At 41.4% G+C, this 27,987-nt stretch overlaps 4 protein-coding genes across 4 annotated transcripts; 3 read left to right on the top strand and 1 right to left on the bottom strand.

The window, feature by feature from the left end:
• The first annotated feature begins 201 nt into the window (after nt 1-201).
• On the top strand, nt 202-2,842 carry LOC129742252 (uncharacterized). The gene is made up of 5 exons (XM_055734128.1): nt 202-609; nt 1,893-1,988; nt 2,050-2,129; nt 2,199-2,266; nt 2,324-2,842. The coding sequence occupies exons 1-5, from the start codon at nt 202-204 to the stop codon at nt 2,749-2,751; spliced, it is 1,080 nt and encodes a 359-aa protein (XP_055590103.1). The 3' UTR covers nt 2,752-2,842.
• Nucleotides 2,843-7,975: 5,133 nt separating this feature from the next.
• On the top strand, nt 7,976-8,548 carry LOC129742253 (uncharacterized). The gene has a single exon (XM_055734129.1). The coding sequence runs from the start codon at nt 7,976-7,978 to the stop codon at nt 8,546-8,548; it is 573 nt and encodes a 190-aa protein (XP_055590104.1).
• A 3,423-nt stretch (nt 8,549-11,971) lies between these two features.
• Nucleotides 11,972-15,135, top strand: LOC129746216 (uncharacterized). Its single transcript, XM_055739776.1, has 6 exons — nt 11,972-12,029; nt 12,091-12,170; nt 12,240-12,307; nt 12,365-12,844; nt 13,946-14,030; nt 14,097-15,135. The coding sequence occupies exons 4-6, from the start codon at nt 12,641-12,643 to the stop codon at nt 15,116-15,118; spliced, it is 1,311 nt and encodes a 436-aa protein (XP_055595751.1). The 5' UTR covers nt 11,972-12,029; nt 12,091-12,170; nt 12,240-12,307; nt 12,365-12,640; the 3' UTR covers nt 15,119-15,135.
• A 6,663-nt stretch (nt 15,136-21,798) lies between these two features.
• On the bottom strand, nt 21,799-23,816 carry LOC129746493 (lanC-like protein 3 homolog). The gene is made up of 3 exons (XM_055740155.1): nt 23,682-23,816; nt 22,730-23,591; nt 21,799-22,349 (listed from the first exon to the last, which is right to left on the bottom strand). Exons 2-3 carry the CDS (start codon nt 23,546-23,548, stop codon nt 21,915-21,917), a joined length of 1,254 nt encoding a protein of 417 aa, XP_055596130.1. The 5' UTR covers nt 23,549-23,591; nt 23,682-23,816; the 3' UTR covers nt 21,799-21,914.
• Nucleotides 23,817-27,987: the final 4,171 nt, after the last annotated feature.

Here is a 27,987-nt window from a genome sequence, read left to right on the forward strand (position 1 = left end):
ACCGATTGAATATATATGCTTCTTTCAGGTAAAGTTTTCAAAACTACTAAAATGACCGCTGAATGGGACATCAACGATGCACACATTCCGTTCGTTCAGGACATAACCTACGATAAGTTTAACGAATGGGCTGATGGCCACTGCCGGTTCATTTACCATCAATCGGATGACCAAGCTCGAAAGCACATCTCTGGCTGGGCCATGCGGAACACCAACAACCACAATGTGAGCATCTTGAAGAAAAGTTGCCTCGGGGTGCTGATTTGTTCGGCCCGATGTCGACTGCCAAATGGAAGTGCCATCCATTTGCGGCCGGCAATTTGCGATAAGGCCCGCAGGAAACAGCAAGGACGAACTTGTCCAAACCGGAGCTGCAAAAATGGTCGATTAGAGGTGCAACCCTGTCGAGGTCACTGCGGTTATCCGGTCACACACTATTGGCGCCACACGGATAAGGCCATCTTTTTCCAGGCAAAGGGTAGCCACGATCATCCGAAGCCGGAATCCAAAACGGCAGGAGAATCGAGGAAATCCGTTGGACTTTCCTGCAAAGCGAAGACGAAAAAGCTCTCGGTGCTGCTTTTAAGGGATGCCGCTCTCGGGAATAAGGTACAGAAAATTACGAAATTTCTATCATTTTATAACGCACATTAGAAACCAGGAGTACCAGAACTATCTTTTTATGACTAATCCCGAATAACACAAATCAAAAAGGCAATAAGGCAGAGTTAGATTTTTTTCAAAAACAATTTTAAAAAGTGTAGAATAGAATATAAAAGTTGTGGTCCATTTATTTTAAAGACATTTGTGTGTCAAATTTGTTTGAGAAATCAATTCAGATTGGGAAGAAGGAAGTAGACGTAATGAAGCTCAGAATTCAGTTTACCGTAAAACGGGGGAAGATTGATCACTTTTTTCAATATTTCTCGACTTTTTTTATGTCAAGGGGAATGTGGCATGTTTCATATTTTTAAAACCAGCACTGGACTCATATAAACGTAAAACATGGTTGTAAAAATTTATTTGACTACTTTAAATTTGATTTAAAAATCGATTTCGTCTTTGTTTGAAGTGATGCTTTGGGGTAACATTGGCCAGTCTCTATTTTGACGGTTTTAACAAGTTTTCTTGATCATAAGGATATAAAACAATTTCATAATATTTACAAATGTATGTGTTTGTGTTCATTTAAAAAAATATATTCTAGCTGATGATAAACTAAGGCAGTTCGTGTGTTATGGCCGAACAACAATTGAAATCGAAAGATGGACAATGATGCTACATAAATTAAGGGGCTAACTTATACAATTTGAACTACAGAAAAAATGAAATTTAGCCTTCATTCAATTCCCTAGGCCCTCGTATTATTCTCCTCTATTTTTTTAACTTCAAACTTTACCATTTGATAGGGTTTGTAACGTTTATATTTAAAACTTGGTTCATTTATGTGTTTTATGAACCAATTTGGATAAACATGTAAAAAGATTAAATAAATAAAAATAGTATTAACATACAAGAGAAAAAACTCAGTGCAAGTTAAGCTCCGTGCACCAACAGTGTAAGTCGACCTGAATACCCGTTGCTGTCAAAAGGAAGATAATCACGCAATACGAGAACGATTTCAAGAAAACAACAACAACCACACGGCGACACGTTTCCGCTTGGCTCGTTCTTCTTCTGCGGACCGTCGCACACGCAGGTGGCGTGTTTTTTTTCGTGTGCCGCAAAAAAAGTGTCGGTTTTCGTTTTTTATCGGGCTAATTGAGCCGTGCGATCCGCGAAGGAAGTTTATTCGCGATAATAACGAGTTCTCGTTGGAAAGTTTCCCGTTTGTTGCGCTCGACGACCAGAAAAAGGAATTAGTGGAACGTTCGAGTCCCTGAACGCGCTAGCTGGTACGATCGCTAGAGGCAAAAAGTGCTTCACCGTGGTTTCCGTGTGAGACCTTCATACCAGATTCTTGCGAGCTGGTTAAGTGCAGTAGATCGGTGAGTCGAAAATTAAAATTGGATCGAAAAAGAAAACGGAACAAATTCCTATTTTCTTCAGAAACGCCAACCGCACGGGAAAAGAAGACGGTTCCGAAAAAGAAGAAATCAGGAGAGCGAAAAAGAACGCTGCGAAAGTCGGTGAGTCAGACACAAAAAATCGTTTTGTGAAATCAAACGATGACTAATTTTCTTCGTTACGCCCACCAGATACGCCCACCACGAGACAGCGAGAAGTAGTCGAAGAAGAAAATCCAAAAGAGCCCCTAGCGAAAAGGGTGAGCAACATCAAAAAACTCAATGTGGCCACGGTTCTAATACCAAAATTGCCACAGGGCTCTTTTCTTCTTCTCTTTCTTTTATTCGCAGTTTTCGTCTTCGCAGTTTTCATCTTCGCAGCTTTCGGGGAAATCTTCGCATCTCTTCCAAGACGGACAGCAACACGGGTGGTCGCATCATTCGAAGGCCGAGCTACTACCGGACCCGTGAGCCAAACAGGAACCGGACCGGCAAACCGAACGGTGACCGAATCCGGGAGCAGAGCCCGCAAGCTGACAAGGAATCGTCGTGGCAGATCCCGCTCAGGAGAGCGATACAAATTGGAATCGCGCATGGAGCAGCGTACGCATCCAGTTTCAAGGAGCAAAATCCTCGTCATCATTCCGCAGTCGAAGTGTGGGAATCAGCCGGCTCTGTTCAGAGCCACTCACGCGCGTGTGCCATTGGTTGGTCTATCGATGACCATTTGCGAAAAGGAAAATGAACGTTTTCGCTACACTCTTGATGCCGTGCCGGAGAGGCCTAGAGGCCATAATGTAAGTGCCCGATCTTTATTCTCAACATTGTAGATGTTCGGCGGGAGGAATTTCCTGCTCGTATGTTTGAGCAAAGTGGCAATGGCCAAAATAAAAAGCAAAATTTATTTGATCTAAATACATGTTAAATTTCATTTCGGAATAATTCCGAAATCTCTTTGGCTGAATTGATTGAGCTAGCCGGAGCAAAAGAAAAGGAAGAAGAAAACTTCAATCCTTCTTCTTTCAAGCCAATTTCTTCTTACATTGGCACCCAACGTTAAAAACCCACACAGCACAACAGAAAATTTTGGTTTTTTGATGGTTTTTCCTCCTTATCGTTAATTTTCGAAATCTTGTTAAGATTTCATTGTTTGGTTCGTCTTTGGATTCATATTTCGATTTTGCTGCTTTAAAGTAAGTAGCATTTAGAGCTATCATCATAATAAGTACAATACAAAGTAAGTAAATTATAGTTAAGATGGATTTTTCGTTGCTATCAGAAGAGGAGATCGCTTACGAATTAGCGTTGCGACACATTTTGAATGTGAATTCACTTACACATCGCAGCAAAGTGTTGCGTTTAAAAGCACTTTTTCAAGAAGAAGAAATTAAGGACTTTTTTCACAATAGTTCGATTCATGTGATGAGTCCTACAATCAATATTGAGAATTGCACAGTTGGCATTAAGGATCTGCAAACTTTTGCCGATTTAGCTTGCAAAGCAAACAACAACCAGGATCTTAAAATAGCTAGAGCTAGATTGCTTCATTATGACCAAAGATTAAAAATTATAGATCCACCAAACTATCTTATTGATGTCCTCACTTCCCTTCAGTCAATCGTAAGCGAGTTGCTTAAAAAAGTGCGGGCGCATATTGAAAACGGTGCTAGTGCAAACTCTAGTTTAGTGGCAGTGGAAGAGGAAGGAGTCGGAGGAGAAAACAGTCTGGCTGAGATCTTCAATACTTCAGCAAGCATTCAAAACACCACGATTCAGGCAGGTTCACCACTCAACACAGTCCGAGGACGAGGGCGAGGAGTTTCGCCACATCAACAGACAGGAGCCGTTCCAAAGCAACGAGTGTTAAACAACGACTTCGAAACCAACAACCCTCCACACCTTCTCCCCAATCCTCATGCGCAACCACAACGGGTTTTGAACAACAATGCATCTGCAATCAACCGTGATCAACAACTACAGCAATCAACTGAAGACAACAACGAAGGTAATCGACGTAACTTCAGATCAACACAGGCAGGAAACAGCAGCACGGAAAGAGAGCGTTTCGACGACCTTAGAAACGAGCTCTTGAACAACCTGTTGCAGCTACAACTTCAGCCACGCAGAAACGACGAGAATAGCAGGATGCAGAAGGCGATACACCACTGGCGTTTCTTCTTCAAGGGGCGCGAAGACGTCGAGAATCTCAACACGTTCCTGGATCGAGTTGAAAGCTTTGCGGTTTCGGACGATATTTCCGATGAGGTGTTGCTGTCAGGCGTCAAGCATTTACTTATGAACGATGCGCTAGAGTGGTATGCAGATAACCAACGTCAACTGGTGTCGTGGGACGCATTCAAGCGTATTATTCGACGGGATTATCTAGGTGAAGAGCATGGTCAGTTGCTGAGGGCTGAGGCGTTTTTTCGTTATCAAGGTGAAGCAGAATCGTTCGATCAATACTACAAGGACATTTCTACGTTGTTCCGGTTTGCCGATCCACCGATGTCCAACGCAGAAAAGCTGTTTCTGGTAAAAAAGAACATGCGCATGGATTACCTATCAGCAGTCACAGCAGCGAACCCTACAACGCTCGAACAACTAGTTCGGACCTGCAAAACTCAAGACAACATGAAGCTCCTGCTGGACAGACAACAACGCATGTCGATTCCGCGCGAATCATTATTAGCACCGAGGTTGGCCACTCCGAAGAACCAGCAGAAACCGTCGTACAACCAGCGTTTTTCGAAGGTGAATCTGGTGGAGAAGAACAACGCGGGAGAATCTGCAGCAACAACACGACTACAAAAAGAAGCGACAGATGCAGACGACGATGAGTATTGGCACCTGAAAATGGAAGAGCTGACGGAGCAGATCAACGCCATCAAGACTTTCGTGGATCGTAGACATCCCAGAACCATGAACAGGCAGATTCAACCGTCGATACCCAACCAACAACAGCAGCCACAGTATTCGCAGTACACGCAACAGCAACAGCTGCAGGCTACACAACATCAGTGGCAGAGGTCTCGGTATCCGGTAGAACAGCAACAGTTTGAAGGTTCGCAGCAGTATTCAGGGAATCAAAATCATCAGTTCCAGTATTCGCAGCAACCGTGGCAAGGTCAGCAGCAACGATCTTCGAATTACAATCAACAGTATCAGCCCATCCAACCGAATCAACAGTACCTGACAACTCAACATCAATTTCAGCAGCACAGACAACCCTGGCAAACACAAGAAGCACAGCCTCCAAAACAGCACTCTCAGGACCAGCGGAAAACTCTGACAACCTGTTGGAATTGTGAAGAAGCAGGACACCGATTCGTCGATTGTGAGAAGGAGCAGACTTTCTATTTCTGTCATGGCTGCGGCAAAAAGGGATTCACTCTGCGCAACTGCACATCATGTCGTTCTAGCGCGGGAAACTACGAAGCGGGGAATCGTCAGTAGAGAGGGATGATTCAATTAACCCAAGCGACACTCTCAATGAAAATCTGATATTGACACACTTAAATGCTATCGTCATAAATCCCGGACATGACAACAGACCGCATGCAATCATCGGAGTATTAGGTAGAACGATGAAAGCACTATTAGACAGCGGAGCCAATTGCTCTTTGCTAGGTGGCAAGCATACACGAATAGTTGACGATCTAGGATTACGGAAAGGAACGGTGCAAGGTGGAATAAAGACAGCAGATGGTACGAGCCACATGATATCTAACTTCGTTCGTCTTCCTATAGCCTACAACAACCGAAATGAAACACTTCCTGTCTTATTAGTTCCGTCAATTCCGGACTGTGTAATTTTGGGTATGGACTTCTGGAACAAATTTGGAGTCAAAGCAGTTTGTTGTACAATTGAAACGGCGACAGATGTAGAAGACATCGAAGGGCAGAACGATGAACACACGATGAAAGAGCTGACCGAAGAGCAACGCAAGCAATTAGATTCCATCGTAGAACAGTTTCCTAGAAGTGAAGGCAGGATAGGTAGAACGCAACTGTACGAACATCGAATCAACGTTGGCAATGCACCACCGAAAAAGCAGAGACATTATCCGATGTCCAAGTACGTGCTTGCGGAGGTTCACAAAGAAATCGACAGAATGATTGCCTTGGATGTCATCGAAGAAGCAATGTTCTCACCTTGGAACAATCCGCTTGTCGCTGTAAAGAAAAAGAATGGAAATTGTCGTGTTTGTCTTGATGCTAGACATTTGAACAGCATAATGGTTAACGAAGGCTATCCAATTCCTCAGATCTCGTCAATAGTCAACAATCTGAGTGGATGCACGTACATTTCGACGATTGATCTCAAAGACGCATTCTGGCAACTTCCGCTACATCCAGATTCTAGGCCGCTTACAGCATTTACAGTCCCTTCACGTGGTCATTACCAGTTCAAAGTGGTACCATTTGGTTTATGCACAGCTAGCCAAGCCCTTGCTCGCGTGATGACGCATATTTTCGCCGACATGGAACCGCACGTCTTTCACTACCTCGACGACATAGTTGTGTGCTCAAGAACGTTCGAGGAACACAGTCAAGCTTTGGAGGAAGTCGCTCGTAGGTTACAAATTGCGAATCTGACGATATCACCGGAGAAGTCCAAGTTTTGCAGGAAGGAAATTAAGTACCTAGGTTACATTCTGAACGAAGAAGGTTGGAAAGCGGATGATGAAAAGATCGAATGCATTGTAAAGTTCCCAGTCCCGACGCAACGCAAAGAAGTTCAGCGGTTTTTAGGTCTTTGCAATTGGTACCGCCGATTCATTCACGACTTCGCCAGGATTGCGACGCCACTGACAGAGCTGACCAGGACCAAAGTCAAGTTTCGCTGGACGAAGGAAGCTGAAGATGCATTTTTGAAATTGAAATCGATGTTAGTATCCGCACCAGTTCTAGCCATGCCGGACTATTCGAAACCTTTTTCCATTGCGTGTGATGCCAGCGATGTCGCCATTGGAGCTGTACTCACCCAGGAGATTAACGACGAAGAACATCCAATATGCTATTTCTCTCAAAAGCTGTCAGCATCGGAGAGGAAGTATTCAACGACGGAGCGTGAATGCTTAGCTGTGATAAGGTCCATAGAGAAATTTCGTGGTTATGTGGAAGGAGTAAAGTTCATCGTCCACTGCGATCACGCCGCATTAAGTTATCTCAAGTCCATGAAGAACCCCACCGCACTTCTAAGTCGATGGATTCTCCGCTTGAATGCTTTCGATTTTGAGATCCGTTATCGCAAGGGCACAATCAACGTTGTTCCAGATGCCTTGTCGAGAGCAGTCGCCACAATTACACTCTCCAAGGAAGAAATAAAGGACACTTGGTACAAGCAGCTTGTCGAGCATGTGACAAAACAACCGGATAAGTATCCAGACTTCAGGACAATCGATGAAGAACTCTACAAGAATTGTCGCTGTCGGGACGAAACTGGAGTTGTAACGCATAAATGGAAGAAGGTAGTACCACTCGAAGATCGACAAGAGGCAATCGTACGATTTCACGATTCAACGACTGGAGCACATCTCGGTTTCTACAAGACACTCAAGAAGATCCAGAACCATTTCTACTGGCCTAAGATGCAAGATGATGTTAGTCGCTTTGTTCGAAGCTGTGACACCTGCAAGGCTAGCAAGGCGCCGAACACAAAGATGATGCCGCAGATGGGCAACGCCAAACCAGCCAAAGTTCCATGGGAGCTGATCTCGGTGGACTTCGTGGGCCCTCTGACGCGCTCAAAGCAGGGAAACACCGTTATGTTTGTCGTAGTAGATTGGATAACGAAGTACGTTATAGTGCAACCGATGAGAGCAGCAGATTCAGTCCGCATGGTACGCTTCTTGGAAGAACAGGTGTTTCTAAAATTCTCACGACCCAGGATCATACTTTCCGACAATGGCAAGCAGTTCGAATGAGCCGCATTCAAATCGTTACTGGCTCGCCACAAGATCATCAACATGCGAACCGCCTTCTACTGTCCTCAAGTAAACAACGCTGAACGCACCAACCGCGTATTGATCACATGCATCCGCTCGCTAATCGACGAAGATCATCGCTGTTGGGATGAGAATCTACCGGCGATCACCGCAGCGATCAACAGCGCGAAGCACGAAGTCACTGGAGTCAGCCCGCACTTCGCGAATTTCGGCCGTGATTTGATTCTACACACTGATCTCTACGCACAACAACACTTGAACGCCTCGGATGATCCAAAGATCACACAGGATCTACGACTATCAGGAATCAAGCGAATCCAAGAGTTCATCACGAAGAGGATCAAGAAAGGTCACGAAGACTCCAAGCAGCGATACAACTTAAGGAAGCGGACGGTAGATTTCAAGATTGGTGATGTAGTATGGAGAAGAAAGTTCAACCTGTCATCGAAAGCAGATCATGTCAACCAAAAGCTGAATCCAAAGTTCGTGCCAGCAGTTATTCGAAATGTGCTAGGTGCGAATCTGTATGAGTTAGAAGATGTCTCGAGCGGGAAACGCGGACGCTATCACGCGAAAGATATCAAAGCAGATTAAGTTTCAAGCTATGTAAGCAACAACGCTGACCACAAGCTCACTTAGAGCACAAAACACGAAATGGAGAAGGCTGAAGGACCTACATCATCTACGAAACCTCGCCCCCAACAACTCGGATCATATTTGCAGAATTCTTCAATTCAAACAATTCAACGGAACACAGCTGATGCTAAGTCGTCGCTAGCACACCGACGAACACAACGAAGTAGGCGTTTATGAAGGAGACAACGGCCTTGCGTAGGACCAGCGTCGGCTGGATGGACTCTAAGAACTCTGCCAGGAAGTTCTTCAGAATTTGGAGAGGGCCGGCAACCTTGCGTGGGATTGCCGCCACTTATTGTCCAGAAGGCAATCCTGTCATCGTGAAGCAGCGTAGCAGCGCTGGGGATAGTAGCACTGGTGAGCCACCGTAGTCAGGCGCTACACACCATCGCAGAGAACCCATTCAGGTTCGGGATATTGGAATGTTCGGAAAGTCAAGTACAGCAGCTCCAAACACCACGTCGCTGCAATTGAAAGGATTGTCAGGACATCAGAAAAAGGATTCAGCACTACGGAATACAGTTAAGCGAAGAAGTTGTGAGGAGTAGACATCATGACGGCCGCTACTACCATATCGACTCTCTCTCGCTAACTGTCGTAAGCCACACGCCCATATAATCAAGCTATGTACACAAGGCAAAGCCTGTCAACAACGAGCAACGCTCCAAAAACAACATCCAAGGTGTGACGAGCAACAACAATCTCTCAACCAACTCTCCACCTGAAAATGTCAAGAATACCACTATCATGCTAACGCAGCAATCAACCAAGCTTGATAGAACGAAGCACAAGAATCAAGAACACACATCCGTTTTCAGAACGTGACAAACTGACAACTTAACCAACACCCAACCATCAACCTATACGAACTGAAGGAAACTTCGAAGGCAACCAGCCCCTTCAGGCTCGGGATATTGGAATACGGGAAATTCAAGTACAGTAGCTCCAAACACCAAGTCGCTGCTGTCGAAACGACAATCAGGACTTCAAAACGGGCGAAAGAGTTAAGCACCTACGGAGTTTTGCGCAGAAGTTGTGAGGGGTAGACATTATGACGGTCGCTACTTCCATATCGACTCTCGCGAACTGCCGAAAGCACCATGCACTAAGAAATCAAGCTATGTAAACACGGCCATGCCGGTCAACAACGAGAGATCTCCGAAAATAACACAAAGGGTGCGATGAGCAACAAAATTCTCTGCAACTACCTCTCCACCAAAAAAATGTTTATAAGTACCACAACCATCATTGATACAGCAAAGAACCAAGCTTGAGAACAGAAAAACAAGAGCAACAAAACCTATCCGTTCTCAGATCGTGACAAACTGACACATAGCTATGAAGACTACAAACTGATGTCGAACTGAAAGAAATACTGAAGGAGAAGAAACCGTTCGCCGGACGAGACAAACCGTGCACAACGAAAGCGACAACCATCACTATCTATTTGTATTTGTACTACGTAAAGGATTTGAAGCTACTTTCTCTACTAATAACTCTTATTATCCAAAAAAAAAATCGAAATACAAACATTCGTAGAAATTTTCGGGGGTCAGTAAGAAAATTCAAAAGGAACGCGAATTGGAGGCGCGGTAAAACCTCTACTCTGGGCTCTTTCTGATTTAGGAGACTAAATCCTCCTTTACCTGGAACTCTGCGAATCACCACGAACCTGTAAATAAAACCATCATGTTTCTCTGTAAATACTTGTACATAGTATCGTTTAGTTTCGTTATCATCGTTCGATCTAAACCCTTTTGCTTACTAAAGATTTTTGATCGTTTCTGCGTGTTTGCTGCAGCAGAAATTCTTTGAGAGAAGCAAGTTTAAGATATTGGTCGGTGACTTTGTCACACTTTGGTGACGCAATCTTGATCACCATCTGCCAGAAATCGCTGATATTACTTTAGTTAGAATAAGTATCTTCGTTTTGTACTATGTGCACTACTTCTGGTGTGCCTATAGGGCCACGCAACTAAGCTAGTTAATAAGTATTTTGAGTTTAGCTCAAGTCTTCTGATCATTAATAGCTCCGACCAATTTTCAAAGAAAGTTGTAATTTTTTTCATGAGCCGCCTCACACCGTCTCATGAAAAAAAATTTCTGTTGTGGCAATGCTGTGTAACGTTTATATTTAAAACTTGGTTCATTTATGTGTTTTATGAACCAATTTGGATAAACATGTAAAAAGATTAAATAAATAAAAATAGTATTAACATACAAGAGAAAAAACTCAGTGCAAGTTAAGCTCCGTGCACCAACAGTGTAAGTCGACCTGAATACCCGTTGCTGTCAAAAGGAAGATAATCACGCAATACGCACGCTCTTTTTTTTCAACTCAAAATTAAGTAGTTTTGGTTCAAAACAGCACTTCGGTGGCTTCCCTCAACTTTGAGTTTGACTGGGCAATAGCAAAACTAAGTTCTGATAGGCATACTCAATACTAAGTTCGGCAGCCAAACTCGAATGTATCCTTTTTTTTCGAGGGTAGCTTTTTTTCAGGGAATTAAAGGATGATTAAAATTTGTTGTACCCGGATGCTGCTGTTCCGGTACATTGCATTGCAATTACAGAGCGGTGGAAAGTTTTGACATTCCCGGTCAAAGAAAACTTCCGGATGTTACTTCCCACGGGAAGTAAACAACATCCGGAAGTTTCCGGACATTCCAAGCCGCTCACCATATGATGACAATGACGGACAGAATTTTACGCTGACATGGTGAACATGCATTCATTATGAAGTTCCTTCATAGTCGTCCGGTAATTGTTCCGGAACGACATAATTTTGCGACGTGTTCGTTGGTTGCTGTTCCGGTTCGGACTGAACTCGCTAAGTGTTTTCAGTCCAACAAAGAGAGTTCAATTTTTAGTTCATAAGGTCGAACTCAGCTTTGATCCCTCGCCGAAGGAAAAAAAAGGGATCAATTTTGAGTTCGCAGTTCGAACTCCGTTTTGATCCATCGCAAGGAGGAAAAAAGGGTACTTAACTTTAAGTTCATAGAATCGAACTATGTTTTGAACCTCGGTCATACTTAATTTTGAGTTAAAAAAAAAGAGCGTGCGAGAACGATTTCAAGAAAACAACAACAACCACACGGCGACACGTTTCCGCTTGGCTCGTTCTTCTTCTGCGGACCGTCGCACACGCAGGTGGCGTGTTTTTTTTCGTGTGCCGCAAAAAAAGTGTCGGTTTTCGTTTTTTATCGGGCTAATTGAGCCGTGCGATCCGCGAAGGAAGTTTATTCGCGATAATAACGAGTTCTCGTTGGAAAGTTTCCCGTTTGTTGCGCTCGACGACCAGAAAAAGGAATTAGTGGAACGTTCGAGTCCCTGAACGCGCTAGCTGGTACGATCGCTAGAGGCAAAAAGTGCTTCACCGTGGTTTCCGTGTGAGACCTTCATACCAGATTCTTGCGAGCTGGTTAAGTGCAGTAGATCGGTGAGTCGAAAATTAAAATTGGATCGAAAAAGAAAACGGAACAAATTCCTATTTTCTTCAGAAACGCCAACCGCACGGGAAAAGAAGACGGTTCCGAAAAAGAAGAAATCAGGAGAGCGAAAAAGAACGCTGCGAAAGTCGGTGAGTCAGACACAAAAAATCGTTTTGTGAAATCAAACGATGACTAATTTTCTTCGTTACGCCCACCAGATACGCCCACCACGAGACAGCGAGAAGTAGTCGAAGAAGAAAATCCAAAAGAGCCCCTAGCGAAAAGGGTGAGCAACATCAAAAAACTCAATGTGGCCACGGTTCTAATACCAAAATTGCCACAGGGCTCTTTTCTTCTTCTCTTTCTTTTATTCGCAGTTTTCGTCTTCGCAGTTTTCATCTTCGCAGCTTTCGGGGAAATCTTCGCATCTCTTCCAAGACGGACAGCAACACGGGTGGTCGCATCATTCGAAGGCCGAGCTACTACCGGACCCGTGAGCCAAACAGGAACCGGACCGGCAAACCGAACGGTGACCGAATCCGGGAGCAGAGCCCGCAAGCTGACAAGGAATCGTCGTGGCAGATCCCGCTCAGGAGAGCGATACAAATTGGAATCGCGCATGGAGCAGCGTACGCATCCAGTTTCAAGGAGCAACATCCTCGTCATCATTCCGCAGTCGAAGTGTGGGAATCAGCCGGCTCTGTTCAGAGCCACCCACGCGCGTGTGCCATTGGTTGGTCTATCGATGACCATTTGCGAAAAGGAAAATGAACGTTTTCGCTACACTCTTGATGCCGTGCCGGAGAGGCCTAGAGGCCATAATGTAAGTGCCCGATCTTTATTCTCAACATTGTAGATGTTCGGCGGGAGGAATTTCCTGCTCGTATGTTTGAGCAAAGTGGCAATGGCCAAAATAAAAAGCAAAATTTATTTGATCTAAATACATGTTAAATTTCATTTCGGAATAATTCCGAAATCTCTTTGGCTGAATTGATTGAGCTAGCCGGAGCAAAAGAAAAGGAAGAAGAAAACTTCAATCTTCTTTCCTTAGCCAACCCTCCTTCTTCTTACAGGTTTCTAGCCTTTGTCTTAGACTGGCTTACTCTTGGAAAACGTCCCTATTTTTTTAATATCCAAAATTTACCTCGAAATACCACAAAAACTACATCAAAACTATAAATTTACTAAGGAAAAATGTTGAACTGTCACATAAATCAACCTGCTGCTTCTAAACCCTTTGATTTCATCAGGAACGGTGTGCGATTTCGAGCCTTCGAAAAAATAGATATTTCAAGATTTTGAAATAACAGTTTTACTTACATTTGAAATTTTCAAAAACAAATCAAGTTTTTTTTCCAATTTGAAACTCCACATGTAGGTTTTAAAACGTATAAAAAAGTATTAAAATATTTTAACTTCAGGCTTTGTTATTGATGATTATGTGGAAAATTTCATGTTGATCAAAGCTACCCCGGTGATCAATGTTACCCCGTTTTACGGTATATATTTTTTCTACTAAGCAGTTTAAATCAGAACTTCTGTTTATTCAGCTAGCGCTTGCTAAACTTTACATTTAGCATGTGCTAAATGTTATTATAAATTTCTTTTCTGAACTCTGATGAATAAGCCCAAGCGACCAAAAGTTCTTACTATAGTTTGATGTACGCTTTTAAAGTTCCATATTGGCTGAACAAAGAATTCCTACGCGTGTTCAGTTCATTTTAAATACTCAATATCGAACCCAAAAAAACAAGTTTGATTTCAATAAGAACTAAAATTTTTAACCTATTATGTTTAGAAGGATTGAATTGGCAGAAAAAAAATTCTTTTTGAATTTTATTCTTCATGCTACCTGGATTTGTGTTCCGTATTTCGAACTAGTGTTTAAAAGTGCATAATACATTTTTTGTTGTTTTTTTTTCAGTTAATGTCACTTAAAAACGGTCACAAAACTGGAAGCAATACGGAATTGTTACAACCACCACCCCTCATTCCGGATTCCAGATTAGGTAATAATTTCAATGCAGAACATTCATTCAGAACCTATTGAAAGTAACGTTATTTTTCCTTCGCAGATAAATCTAAATGTCACTCATGTCTAAAGATCCAATGCTGTTGTATCACAAAGAGTATCAGCATTTCAACTTCAAAATCATCAAATCCTTCTACTTCATCGAACGCTTATCCTGAAAATGCTCACAGCTTCTCACAATCGTCTTCGTGGGCCGGCTTCCCAAGCACATCGCATCATACGAATCCCGATTTACTAGGCTGCATGAGTTCTCGTGTATCAACAGAATATCCGACACATTCCATCGATAGTTTTCAGCCGGATGAAATTTTCCAACTTGATCAACCATTGCGAAACAACGTGTCACAAACAGCCAACATCATTCCACCACCGACGACGCTTCTCGACCTGGGTAGCGGCGCAGTTTATAAAAAATGTACACAACTGGCCCCAGACTACTTCCTTGGAGCAAACGGGCCGAGTCTTTTGCACGAAAATTATATCTCTCAGCCACCTGACTCGGGATCAGCAATTTCTTCGACAGACAAGTGTCAAGCTTTTCAGGGCAGCTATTATCAAACCAAAACTTCCAATAATTCTCCCTATTCTTCTGATTTCAATAAGTGCATCAAAAAAGAGGCTAGCTCTAAACCGTACGAGTTTACTTATAACCACCATTCGCCACACTACGACTGTGATATTCAGCTGAGCTGCAAGAAACCAAACCAGAACATCGGTTTAACTCCGGCCACCAACAATAATCATCCAGCTGGAGGGCATCCTTACGATCGAATCTCATCCGCTTACGCTTCCTGTGAAGAAGTCAATTATTGCTTCCAACCCAACGAATCCGGTACTTATCATCAGCATGGCTATAGCGTTAATTACATGACCACGACCGGACATCCACATGATGCCGGTGCACCTTCTGCTTCTACCAATACCGGCTACCCTGAGGATTACTATCGTTACTCTGCTACTACCGGTTACTCCAAAATAGCTCATCACCCGTCGGGCTCTGATGGAACACAGCTGCCACAACCGATAAGTTCCGACATTCCTGTACAATCGTATGATTTTTACTAACCATTAAATTAACCAAAACCTCCTATATTAATGAGTTTTTTTATGGTTCATTTTTTCCAAAATATCACATTAAGATCCTTGGTACCCTGAGTCAAGAACTCAGTCTATATGTACACTGCGCAAAAATCTGAATCCTTAGAAGCACACTGAAGTTGGATGTCCTTAATATTGCATGACATGGAACGCGATTGTGTAATGTAAATTCACAAAATTATAAGTAATTGAACCATCCACAGCACTGAAAAAGAATCACACTAATGATACATGGCCCAGAACATGATTTTCTGATGTTAAACTCCGTAATTTATGATGCTTCTTTTTCTACAGGGTCCGGCAATTAAAGTGCTACATTGAAATAAACATACAAAATGATCAAAACAACAACTTTTTATTTCAAATTCATTCAATTTGTCCTGAAAACAAATTACTTTTTCAAAATTCATTGGTAAATTCGACTTGTTCGCCCTAGGAACCACACCTTCATGTTTCTTAGAGCAGACTTGCAACATACTCCAAACAGCGAAGTCCAATTGAAATTCGCGAACGGATCTCGCGTCACGAAAAACGCCTCTTTAAGGGACATCTTTTTCGTACATCATCTTCCCCGCGAAGATATGAAAAGAAGTGCTGCTCGCTGCCACATGTTTCATTCGTGTTCGTGCTTTCAAGGAAACAACATCGCAAGCAGCTGCCGACCAAGGCTGCCTCATGGAGTCCTCCAGCCACCGGAGGAGTGAAGGAGAAACCGCATTATTTCCGGCCTGGAATCACCCATGGCACACCTCATACCTACCGCAAGCCTCCACCCACTCATCGTACATCACCTCCACCCTATCCATACTACCCATCCTTCGCATATCACTACCACCCACCCGCACACAACCCACCCACCGCTCACCACCCACATACCGTTCATCCATCGCTCACCACCCACCCATCGTACACCACCCATCCATCGCTCACCACCCATAACCACCTACAAAAAAATAAATAAACAAACAAACAAATAAAACCAACAATTTATGGAAAAAGAACTCCTGGACTCTGGTAAAAAAAACTCGTCAAACTTTATTCGGGTATGCTTATTTAATATTTTTTTAACGAATAGTCACCGTTGATTATTATTATATGCTATTTTAATGGCATTACAGTCAACGTTACGACGAAAATTCTTGATTGAAGAATTAAAGATTCAAATTAAATGACGGATAGATAAAGCAGATGCCCAGTAGGAGAAAATTAATAGATGTTGAAATTGAGTCAAGAGCATATTTTATGGAAAGCTTCAAAGGTGCGTTATAGACCCTTTGTCCCGCACCATCGCTTATTAAATATGAAAAACACATTAACAAAAGATAGGCTATCGTAATTCTACGTGAACATCTAGGTCGTTTCTTATATACAACACCTTTAACTTTTTTCGGATAACACCTGATTACAAAAGTAACACTTACATCCAATGATAGCTAAGACTTAATGTAAACAAAGCGACGAGAGGTCGTTCAATACTGTTTCGTGGGCAACGAAATAATTACTGTTGAAGTAATGTAGCAGTTCAATTACCGTACTCTGTATATATCATGTGTGATATTATTTTCAGATTTTTTTCATCACACAATGAATCCTTAACAGCACTGAATCGGAAATTTCTTAAAATTACACAACACGAAATGTTCTAAGGACATTGATTTTGAATTCAATTAGTATTACTTCACACAGAACATGATATATTCAGTCATGTTAATTACAGACAGCCAAAAACAGGCACAGACAAATGTTAACAAAGTGTTCAGATGAATCTTGCATGAATTTACCAGACAATTTGTTGAAATAGTTTTAAGCTTGTTTAATCATATCAGTGGTTTTCGGAGGTTTCCGAGAAACAGCGACAATGAATGTGAATACTGGTAGCGGTCCATATTCAGAAGCGGCTCGAGTTTGCTAAGTACTTTGAAAACTAGCTGAAAATTTATGATGAGAGATTGTGAAAGTGACTATTAAAAATTAATTAATTTTTCAAATTGTTCTGAAGAAAATAAACAATATTTATTAAATTTCTTTTTCAAGTTTAATTAGTATAAAATTCAGGAAAAATATTCAGTTAGGTTTCCGCTTCTCCAAATCCGAATTGCCAGGCCTTACGCTTAACCTCTGCCATCAGATTTTGTACATCCACCTTGTCCACCTTCTTCGCCGCAGAAAGCCAGTTTGCTGCTCGTCCTTAGCAGTTTTTTGGTCTTCTTTAGGTTCCGCTTGACAATAGCCCAGTATTTTTCAATTGGGCGGAGCTCTGGCGTGTTTGGAGGGTTCTTGTCCTTGGGAACCACCTGCACGTTGTTGGCGGCGTACCACTCCATGGCCTTTTTACAGTAATGGCAAGATACCAAGTCCGGCAAAAACAGCACGGAACAACCGTGTTTCTTCAGGAAAGGCAGCAGACGTTTATTCAAACACTCTTTCACGTAAATTTCTTGGTTGACAGTCCCGGAAGCTATGAAAATGCTGCTTTTCAAGCCACAGGTACAGATGGCTTGCCAAACCAGATATTTCTTCGCGAACTTTGACAGTTTTATGTGCTTGAAAATATCTGCTACCTTTCCCCTTCCTTTTGCCGTATAAAACTCTGTCCCGGAAGCTGCTTGTAGTCGCCTTTGACGTAGGTTTCGTCGTCCATTACCACGCAGTCAAACTTCGTCAGCATCGTCGTGTACAGCTGAATGCTATTCAGCTTCTAAGAGCATGTCAAAAAACTTCAACGCACCGAACAAAAAACAGATTGACAGATTTTCTCCCTTCATTTCAGTTCCCCGATTCTATAGGTCATCTGCTAAGTCAAATCGATTTAAATTTTATGTATTCAAAATCTTGAACCTAAACAATGAATCTAAAATCATAAATATCGATCGAGATATGTAACCAGGGGAACGAAATTAAATTATTAGTCAAAACTATCGAAAAATAGTTTGTTTAAAATTTTGCGAATGGCATGGGAAGGTTAAGCTTCAAAAACGGCTATATAAGCGTCGATTAAGGATCATCCATGTATTTTTTGTAATTGACCCTTCAGAAGCTCATTTTTGAAACTCAAAATCTTTTTTTACCATAATCCTTATCGAAATGGGACTTTGGGATAAACTATTTGTCATAATGAAAGCTATGCGAATGGCTATAATGAAAAAATGTCAGCCTATACGGATTTCAGAAATTGGTGCAAAACTGGGTTTTCATGTTCCTTCCAAGCAAATTTTGCATAATTCAATACACATTTTAGGCTTTGGACTTTGTGCTAGGCCAAAGATCTATTTAAGCTTGCAACTTATAAGATTTTCAGAAGTCGGCTAATTTGGGCACTCAAGTGTCCATTAACTGACTTTAAGTAGATCAAAGGATTTTGAAATTATCATTTATTATTCCATTCCTTTGCAAATAAATATTAAAAAGATTCAGAAACACATTTCCACCCTTTTTCTAGTATTTGTTATTTTTCTAAACAATATTCACATGATCGCACCATTATTTATTTATTTACATAGTATTCCGTCTTACGACATAACTTGACGAACATAATTCCTCAAATTCACTCGGTCCATGGCAACCGTTCTCCAATTTCTCGGGCACCCCACGTTCGCCAGATCACGCTCCACTTGGTCTAACCACCTCGCTCGTTGCGCCCCCGCTCTTCTTGTTCCTACCGGATTCGTGGCGAACACCTGTTTTGCAGGACAGTCATCCGGCATTCTCGCAATATGTCCCGCCCAGCGTTTCCGGCCAGCCTTCACCACCTTCTGGATACTGGGTTCGCCGTAGAGTCGCGCAAGCTCGTGGTTCATCCTTCGCCTCCACATTCCGTTCTCCTGTACGCCGCCAAAGATGGTTCTTAACACTCGTCGCTCGAATACTCCGAGTGTACGCAGGTCCTCCTCGAGCAATATCCATGTCTCGTGCCCGTAGAGAACAACCGGTCTAATGAGCGTCATATACAGGTTACACTTCGTGCGATGGCTAAGTCTTCTCGACCGCAGTTGCTTGTGGAGTCCATAGTAGGCACGACTTCCGCTGATAATTCGCCTCCGGATCTCACGGCTGGTGTCATTGTCTGCGGTCACCATGATCGCACAAATAGATCTCGAATAAAATTGATGATTGCAAACCGTATCTGCTTACATGGGCCTTTTAGGTTCAATGCCCTTTATTTTTTTTGGGAATAAATGGATCGATTTCATCATCAAATCACATTATTTGTTGAGTTTATAAGCACTTTTAGTAAATTAAGCATTTATTTTAAGATTATATTTTGATTTATTTCATTTAGAGCAAGTTCACTGGTGTTGGGAAAAAGTGGTAGAAATTTTGACACTTAGAGCAAGTTCACTGGTGTTGGGAAAAACTGGTAGAAATTTTGACATTTTGAAAATTTTACCATGCAAAAATGTTTTCAAGATCTTGGGGCTTTGAATTTTTTTGCAACACTGTTTCTATTTCAGCCGTATGTGGTAGAAATATCGCTATTTTTGCATCACAGCATGCGAAAATACAACTCGTGTTGTAAAAAAACTAAACTGCCACAGATCTTGAAAATGTTTTTGCATGGCAAAATTTTCAAAATGTGCCGTTAGTGATAACTTTTTCCCAACACCAGTAAACTTGCTCTTACGGCACATTTTGAAAATTTTGCCATGTAAAAACATTTTCAAGATCTGTGACCTTCAAGTTTTTTTACAATACATGTTGTATTGTCGCATGCTGTGATGCAAAAATAGCAATATTTCTATCACATACGGCTGAAATAGAAACAGTGTTGTAAAAAAATACAACGCCCCAAGATCTTGTAAACATTTTTGCATGGTAAAATTTACAAAATGTCAAAATTTCTACCACTTTTTCCCAACACCAGTAAACTTGCTCTTAGCTGAGCATAAAATTTCGTGACGTCACAACGCTTTGCAAACCCGTGTTTTAAAAAAATGGCGCGTTGTGACGTCACGAAACTGAATCGCTCTGAAATAAATTTAAATCAACATTTGAAAAAATAAAAACCAGCAATTTGTTGGTTCTAATAAATCGATACTTTTCTTAAATTTTCATAAAATTTGATAGAATAGAAGAGCAGAAAAATACGGTTTTGTAATAAAAACAGAAAAGTGGAAAAAGTGGCGTGTTGTGACGTCACGATTTCTTTTGCTTATATTTCAATAACTGTTTGTTCAATAAAAAATACTTTTGATTTCAAATTGTAGCGAATTAAATGTTGAACTTAAGAGGTAATTTTTTTTTAAAAGTGCGATATGAACTGTAAAATTTAATTAAGTAAATCTACGAAATCCGTGAAAATTTGAACTTTGTCAAAGTTTGCTTTTTCTGTGAAATTATGATTCCAAAGTAGTCGACGGATGCCTTTGAATTCAGCCACAGTATTTGAAATTTCATTGGGACAGGACGCGAGTCACCCGTTCAGCGGCTGAATACTACGCGAAGTTTCCACACCAAATGTCACTAGCTACTAGCTAGCATCCTCAGTGGGTTATCAACTGAAGAATTCAGCCATGAGTTTCTTCAAACCTAAAACTTCAGTTTTTTTTATTGCTTTTACAAAAAAAAAATGGGTCTTTGAGGCCAGAATTTATATTCGAAAATGCGCACAGAAAATACAATTTTATGTCTATAAATTTCAACAATGATTAAGCATCCAACGCAGAGAAGACAGGGATTTCCTTAAAATATATTTTTCTCCCTTTTAGTTATCCTGTGAATTAGCTCCACAAGAATTTTAAATTGAAGTGGGGACGAATAGACAAATAGTACCATCAGTTCAAACATGTTTACGAACCATAGAAAGACCTTCAATAATTTTCGTTTTTAATGAAAAGGGGAAAGCGAAACATGTTTTTGTTTGAAATAATTAATAGTCGCGGAAAAGTTCAAATAAATTGAATAATTTAAATTTTTCTCTAAACACATGAATTCGTTTAATTTTAATTTTTTCAGTTGTGTTTTCGTCAAAAATTTGTCGCTATAAAATATGTATGGCATAAAGCACTGCTAACTATTAACATGATATTTTCAGTGCGGCCTGGCGGTAGGTAAAAGATAAAAATGATAGAATTGACAATGTCCCAGATTAAATTGCATCACAGAAATAAAAACGCAGTAAAAATACATACAGCTGGGTGCCCAAAATCCGTTTAGCCTAATATTCGGCTCACCGAATAGTTGTGTTAAGTATTCGACCGAAGTATAAGCCGAATATTTATTTTTGAAATTTATACAATAACAGACTTGACAATTTTTTTCAGATGATTTTGGATAATTCATGAAATATCTAAAAGTAATGTTGAAAAAGTTCCACAATTAAGAAAAACTTTGGTATCAGTAAAAAATCTTAGGTGTATCCGTGTATCTTTCAATGTAGGTCGTACAGGAGAATGCTGACAAGTATCACTTTATGCTTTGATCATCGTTCATTCCAGTTTTTTTTTCGTATATCCAGGCCTGCCAATAAATCCAACAAAGAATTTAAGATAAGTCAAATCTTGCCGGAATGCCTAGATATTATTTGAAACTTCCCTCATTTTGCCCGGGTTTACCGAATACCACGACTCGGTACATCTCTAATACGTATAAGTACTACAAGTACCAAATTGAAACGGAATTTAGGATTGTGATAGCAATAATAACTTCCGTTTTAGTGCAGAATTGCCAAAGGAATCAATAAATTAATTTATTTATGTGTGAGAATAACACCTAAACATGATGATCGTCACGGCCAACAGGGCCTTGTTTTCGTTTATAAGTTTTCTTACCATTTGATTTCGAACACATCCATAAAGGGGAAGCTGGCTCGCTCCGGTCGAAGCAGATCGATCAGGAAGCAAACCGTTCCGGCGTAGCCCTCGTACAGGCTGAACGGTCGATCCGGATTACGTGCGTAACGGATAAACTCTTCGTGCGTCAAAAACTCCATAAATCTAATGGCCCTATAGAGGTATTTGGGGTCTGCGGTCAGTCTGTAGAGGAGGAGGAAGACATATCCACTGCCGGCAACGCCGTGACAGATTCCGGGACCCTTACGCAGCAGTCCCTTGTGCCAGGTGAGCTCCGCGCAGCGCACGCACGATTGCAGATACTTCGGATCCTTGAAGATCAGATATGCTTTGGCCATGAGATAGACTATGCCGGGAGCTCCGTGGCACCAGTGAACCAAAGTTTCATCTCTTGCTTTCTGTACGTAGTCCTGCAAGTGAAATTGCATGAAAAATCTCAGCCTCGTAAGTAGGTAACTAAAAAGGAAGTGAACTCTTTTCTTGAAGATTGTTTTTTTTAATGATTCGAAGAGTGCTATTAAATAAACAAACGAGCGCAAATGTATTCGAATGTCGAACGCAGTTTGAAAGGTTCCACATTTTTTTAATGTGTATTTCAAGATGGGTTGCATAAATTAACTAGACCCCAACTCGGCTTATAAAATTTACTAATGAATGCAATAATCTGTACTAAATTTTCCCCTAATTGAGTTTATGAGTATTTATGTAAATTTATGTTCACTCGTTTCACAATATTCATTTAAATATTAAAGGCATAAGGATGAAACATTTAAGTACTAAACTCTCTTACCTGGAGTGTAACTGGAAAATTGCCTTCGGTATCCTGAAGGGACAACAAGCTATTAATAGTGGCACGCACAGCGGCCATTTCGTTGCTATTCGGATTGGTGTGCAGTGGAGTTTCCAGCAGCATGTGCATAATGGACGCCACTCCGTGGGCTGCACCCAGATATTCATCTCCCCAGCAGTGGAACATCAACGGTATCGGGCTCCGATGGGCAGCGGAATAGCGTTTTCCACTTTCGATTATTACGGATGATATTACATTAATTGTGTCATGTGCGAACAATCTTTTGTCGATGGTCTGATGCAGCCAATATATTCCACTCAAATAACCAGCTCTTCCAAAGAGCAATTCATCGCTTCCATTTTTGTTGAAGTCTATCTTTTGGCAAACTGTAATGCCGGAAGCAAAGTTTCTCAGATCTTCATCCATCTCTTGTCTTTGGCCCATGGTATGGCAAATGGCAGCAGAAACCGCATAGATTCCTGCATTGCCGCAGAGAAACGAACAACGCTCTTCAGCTCGTCCGGCATACCGAACGGCTTTTCCTTTGGCATTTGCTGCGTACTGTTTTGCATACTGCAGGGCGTCAGGTCCGAAAAGTCCTGCCTCGTGCAACTTCAGGAACATGTACGCAATACCAGCATCGCCCACGTACAAATCTCCCCGGTGATCGCTATTCTTGCCCGGACGGGTGTTGTCCACAATCAAATGAACGTAGGACTGAATCAGCCCCCGGATGTGGTCGTCATTTTTCACCACTGGACCGCCCACGTAGTCCTGGAAGGGGTTCTGAAAGAATCGTCCCCCGGGCCCTGCTGCCATCCGAAATGGTGAAAAAACAACCGGAAAACGACACCAACTGGATCTGAGGAAAAATAAGATCCTTCAATTTACTATTTGTCACTTAAAAAACTGAAAAATCCAAAATAACCAAATTTTCACTTAAAATTCTCACCTATCGATCCAGGACTACTGCTGGTCTTTTAAATTTGTTTTGCTCCTTTGTCCTTGCCTGTTGATGGATTGAAATCCAATTGGAATCTGACGAGGGATGCTCACTGATTATCAGGGGTGCTAGGCAGGGATGCCAGGTGTTGAGGATGAAAAATCTGGGCAATTTTGAAAAAAAGTCTGTGTGTGTCTGTGCATAAGGAAAATCACAAATTTGGTACTAAACAAGAAATTAAATTTGGTGAATCGTGTGTGAGCGGGGGGTGTAATAATAACCCAGTTTTGATTAAAATGATTTTGCACTGTTGTAGGGAGAAACATTTGTCAAGATAGAAAGAGAGAGAGTGTTACGCCAATCATCGCGGTAAAATCATCAAGCAGAATAAATTTATACTTAGTACCAAGCGGATGTGTTTCTTCTGTACAGCCATTGAGAAATACAAACATGGTGTCAGAAGTTAATCTTTTCTGATCGATAGTAGTGTCGTGTCGCTTAATAAAATCGGTTCCGCAAGTGCAAATGTTTTAATCGGATTGCAGAAGAGTAAAAAGAGAAACTTTTCGGTACTAAAAGGGAGCTTGTCGTTGCATCAAAGATGGCGTCAAGTATGGAGCTGCGTTTGCCGCAGCCTTTGGACTGTTCCAATTTGTCTCGCGAGTGGCCTAAGTGGAAGCAGATTTTCTCAATTTATCTTATTGCCACAAATAAGATGAATGAGCCGGAGCAAAACAAAATCGCCACATTCCTGTGGTTGGTAGGCAACCGCGGAGTTGAAATTTATAATTCGCTGTTTCCGAACGATGGTAGCTTCGACGGAATGTTCGGAACGGAACCAGGAATGGATGAGGAAGAAGAAGCCGACGGTGAAAGAGGTGATGTGAATCATGTTGTTGTTGCTGCTGCTCGCCGTACGTTGTGTGATGTCATCAAAGCTTTTGATGATTACTGCCTTCCGAAGAAAAACATAACTATGGAAGCATTCAAATTTAATGCCATTAGGCAAAGTGAAAAACAGTCGTTTTCTAGTTTCGAGACTGAACTACGCACACAAGTGCAGTTTTGTGAATATGAGTGTACTAACTGTCATACATCGTACGCGGATAGAATGTTACGTGATCGTATCATCGTCGGGGTTGAGGACAAAGTTCTCCAATTGAAACTATTGGATGGAAGGGATAATCCATTACATCAAGTCGTTGAAATGTGCAAAGTGTACGAAACAGCTGCTGCAAATAAGCAACTGTTGGATAGGAATGGTGCCATGGAGGTCAAAACAGTGATGGAGCAAGCTGCTGTTTCCGAGCCACAGAAAGTTGAGCTTGTAAAACGATCATGCTTCAATTGTGGGCAGCCGTTTGATCGTCAACATCGTCAGCAGTGTCCAGCGAAAGAAATCAAGTGTAGGCGATGTGGTATCATCGGACATTATCAGCGATTCTGCAAATCCTCGGATGGCGGTAGGGAGTATCGAGCACCAAGGGACGGGAGCAACAAGTTTAATATAAAAAACGTTCGTTCAATCGACTGGCGTAACACAGGTGAGTCTGGTAGAAATTTTGATAATCAGGTCAACAGTGCATTAAAGCTAGGGCAAATTATTCTATCTGATTACAGAATAAGTTCAACAAATGAAAATACCAATCGGGTTAGATGGATGAAAACATATACTATTCAGAACAGACCAGTGACATTTAAACTAGATACCGGATCCGATATAAATTGTATCCCTCTCAATGTCGCTAAAAGCTTGAATGTGCAATTGATTGGTGGTAAGAAGTTTCATGTTGTCGATTATAGTTCCAATGAAATAAAAATTCACGGTGAAGTAAACCTAACCTGTATTGATACGGCTCAAGGCAAAAAGTATAATGCACCTTTCTTGATAGTTGATAATAAACTGGAGCCTCTGCTGGGATTGGAGTCTTGTATTGAGTTTGAATTAATCAAACGTATTTGTTCCGTTGAAACTAATGTTCCCCTTCCAACCTGTCCAGATGATTTTGTGGAACTTTACAAAGATATGTTCGAGGGTTTGGGTAAGTGTCCGGGTATATGTTCCATTGTTCTGAAAGAGGGTTCAGTACCAAGCTTGCACTACAAAAAGCGTCTTCCCCTTCAACTATTAGACAGATTAAAAAATGAGTTAGATGTTTTGGTGGCTCAATCCATTATAAGTTCTGTTGATTATCCTACAGATTGGGTCAACAATATCCAAATTGTTGAAAAACCAAATGGTTCGTTGAGGATTTGTTTAGACCCAAAGCCCCTAAATGCGTGTATCAAGCGTGAACACTTTTTAATACCGACCGTAGATGGTATAATGAGTCGCCTGCCTGGAAAGAAAGTCTTCACTGTGTTAGATTTGAAAAGTGGTTTCTGGCAATTAGAGCTTGACCAGAAGAGCTCAGATCTGACAACGTTCATGACACCGTATGGTAGATATAAATGGAATCGGGTTCCTTTTGGACTCAATAGTGCACCTGAAATGTTCCAGAAAAAAATGGTCCAAATATTTGGAGACATTCCAGGTGTTGAAGTATACTTTGATGACCTTATAATCGCTGGAGCTGATAGTAATGAGCATGACACAACATTAAGAGTTGTGATGGAGCGAGCTAAGGAAAATAATATTCGCTTTAATTCAGGCAAAATGCAGTATCGTTGTGGAGAGGTTACGTTTATGGGGCACGTTATTGCTGATGGCACCATCAAACCAGACAATAAGTATATACGTGCTATAACCGATTTCCGAAAACCTGAGAATAAGACAGACGTTATGCGGTTGTTAGGGCTATTTAAATATTTGGCGAAATTTATTTCTAACTTGTCTCAGCGAACAGCTTTAATGCGTGATCTAACTAGAAAGGACACAAAATGGTGTTGGACATCAAAGCACACAAAAGAGCTTAGGGATCTCACTGAATCTATTACCGTTCCTCCTGTTCTTGCTATATATGATCCTTCGAAACCTATAGTTATTCAAACTGATAGTTCTAAGGACGGTATGGGTAGTGTTCTTTTACAAAATGGAAAACCAGTGGCTTTCGCTTCTAGATGTCTTACCAAGAGCGAACAGCGATGGGCACAAATCGAAAAAGAGCTACTGGCGATTGTTTTTGCGTGTGAACGGTTTCATTATTTTGTGTACGGTCGGGAATTTGATGTACATTCGGATCATAAACCGTTGTCCTCTTTGATAAATCGTGACATAGATTCAGTAACAGCACGTTTGCAGAGAATGTTTATGTTTCTTTTGAAGTATCCTGGGTTGAGAATTGTTTATAAACCTGGAAAAGAAATGTTGATTGCTGACTGTTTGTCTAGAGCTCCCCTGAATGACCCCGTAGAAGACACTATGCATTTGACTGGTTTAATCCATGCTGTTACCAAACGAATATGTATGTCTGAAGATAACCGTAACTTGTGCGTTGAAGCGCTTCGCGAGGATGAAAAATACAGCCGCGTGTGCAAATATGTTAAAGAAGGCTGGCCTTCGTACCACAAACTCGACAACCTAGCGCAGTCCTTTTATAAGATAAAAGATGAGTTGCATTTTGAACAGGATCTTCTCTTTAAAAACCATCGATTGGTAATACCTACTGACATGCAAGAAAGAATATGTAAATGGTTGCATGCTCCTCACATGGGAATAGAAAAAACCCTTGCTCGAGCTCGTATGCACGTTTTCTGGCCTGGTTTAACGAAAGATATCACGGATATAGTAAAATCATGTGCAATATGTGACAAGTTTCAAAGAAACAATCAAAAAGAGCCGTTGGTACAAGATGATAAACCATTTTATCCATTTCACAAGGTTTCCATTGATATTTTTGAATATGCTGGGTACAGTTATCTGTCGCTTATTGATTCCTATTCGGGGTTTCTTTGTGCTGGTAAATTACTTGATAAAACTGCAGATTCCGTTGTGAATTTCCTTGATAAATTATTCTGTTGCTATGGTTATCCTACTGAAATCCGGTGTGATAATGTGCCGTTTAATTCAGAAACCTGTAGGATGTTCGCAAATCGGTGCAATACACAATTCGTTTTCTCTAGTCCTCGATATGCACAAAGTAATGGATTAGCAGAGAAAGGTGTTGCAATTGCTAAAAATCTCTTAAAACGTTGCTATGAGGCTAATGAAATTGAGCTGTATCAATACAGGATTTTGGAGTATAATACGACTCCTGTCGCGAGCATGAAATTATCACCAGCTCAATTATTTTTTGGACGGCAGGTAAAGACTATGCTTCCCGTAGATGGACTTCTTCTTAAGAGAGCAAGTGTAGAAGAAAGGATCGTTCAGGAA

The sequence above is a fragment of the Uranotaenia lowii genome, chromosome 2 (assembly GCF_029784155.1).
Source record: "Uranotaenia lowii strain MFRU-FL chromosome 2, ASM2978415v1, whole genome shotgun sequence".
Classification (NCBI taxonomy): Eukaryota; Metazoa; Arthropoda; class Insecta; order Diptera; family Culicidae; genus Uranotaenia; species Uranotaenia lowii.

Excerpts from the sequence above, each read along its gene's own strand:
- LOC129742252 (XM_055734128.1), top strand. The coding sequence starts at position 202 with ATGCGGAACACCAACAACCACAATGTGAGCATCTTGAAGAAAAGTTGC. Across the intron at positions 610-1,892 it reads ATGCCGCTCTCGGGAATAAG|CTGGTACGATCGCTAGAGGC; the intron begins GTACAGAAAATT and ends TGAACGCGCTAG. Across the intron at positions 2,130-2,198 it reads AAAGAACGCTGCGAAAGTCG|ATACGCCCACCACGAGACAG; the intron begins GTGAGTCAGACA and ends TACGCCCACCAG.
- LOC129746493 (XM_055740155.1), bottom strand. The coding sequence starts at position 23,548 with ATGGCAGCAGGGCCCGGGGGACGATTCTTTCAGAACCCCTTCCAGGAC. Across the intron at positions 22,350-22,729 it reads ATTTTCCAGTTACACTCCAG|GACTACGTACAGAAAGCAAG; the intron begins GTAAGAGAGTTT and ends TTTCACTTGCAG.
- LOC129746216 (XM_055739776.1), top strand. The coding sequence starts at position 12,641 with ATGGAGCAGCGTACGCATCCAGTTTCAAGGAGCAACATCCTCGTCATC. Across the intron at positions 12,845-13,945 it reads AGAGGCCTAGAGGCCATAAT|TTAATGTCACTTAAAAACGG; the intron begins GTAAGTGCCCGA and ends TTTTTTTTTCAG. Across the intron at positions 14,031-14,096 it reads CATTCCGGATTCCAGATTAG|ATAAATCTAAATGTCACTCA; the intron begins GTAATAATTTCA and ends TTTCCTTCGCAG.
- LOC129742253 (XM_055734129.1), top strand. The coding sequence starts at position 7,976 with ATGCGAACCGCCTTCTACTGTCCTCAAGTAAACAACGCTGAACGCACC.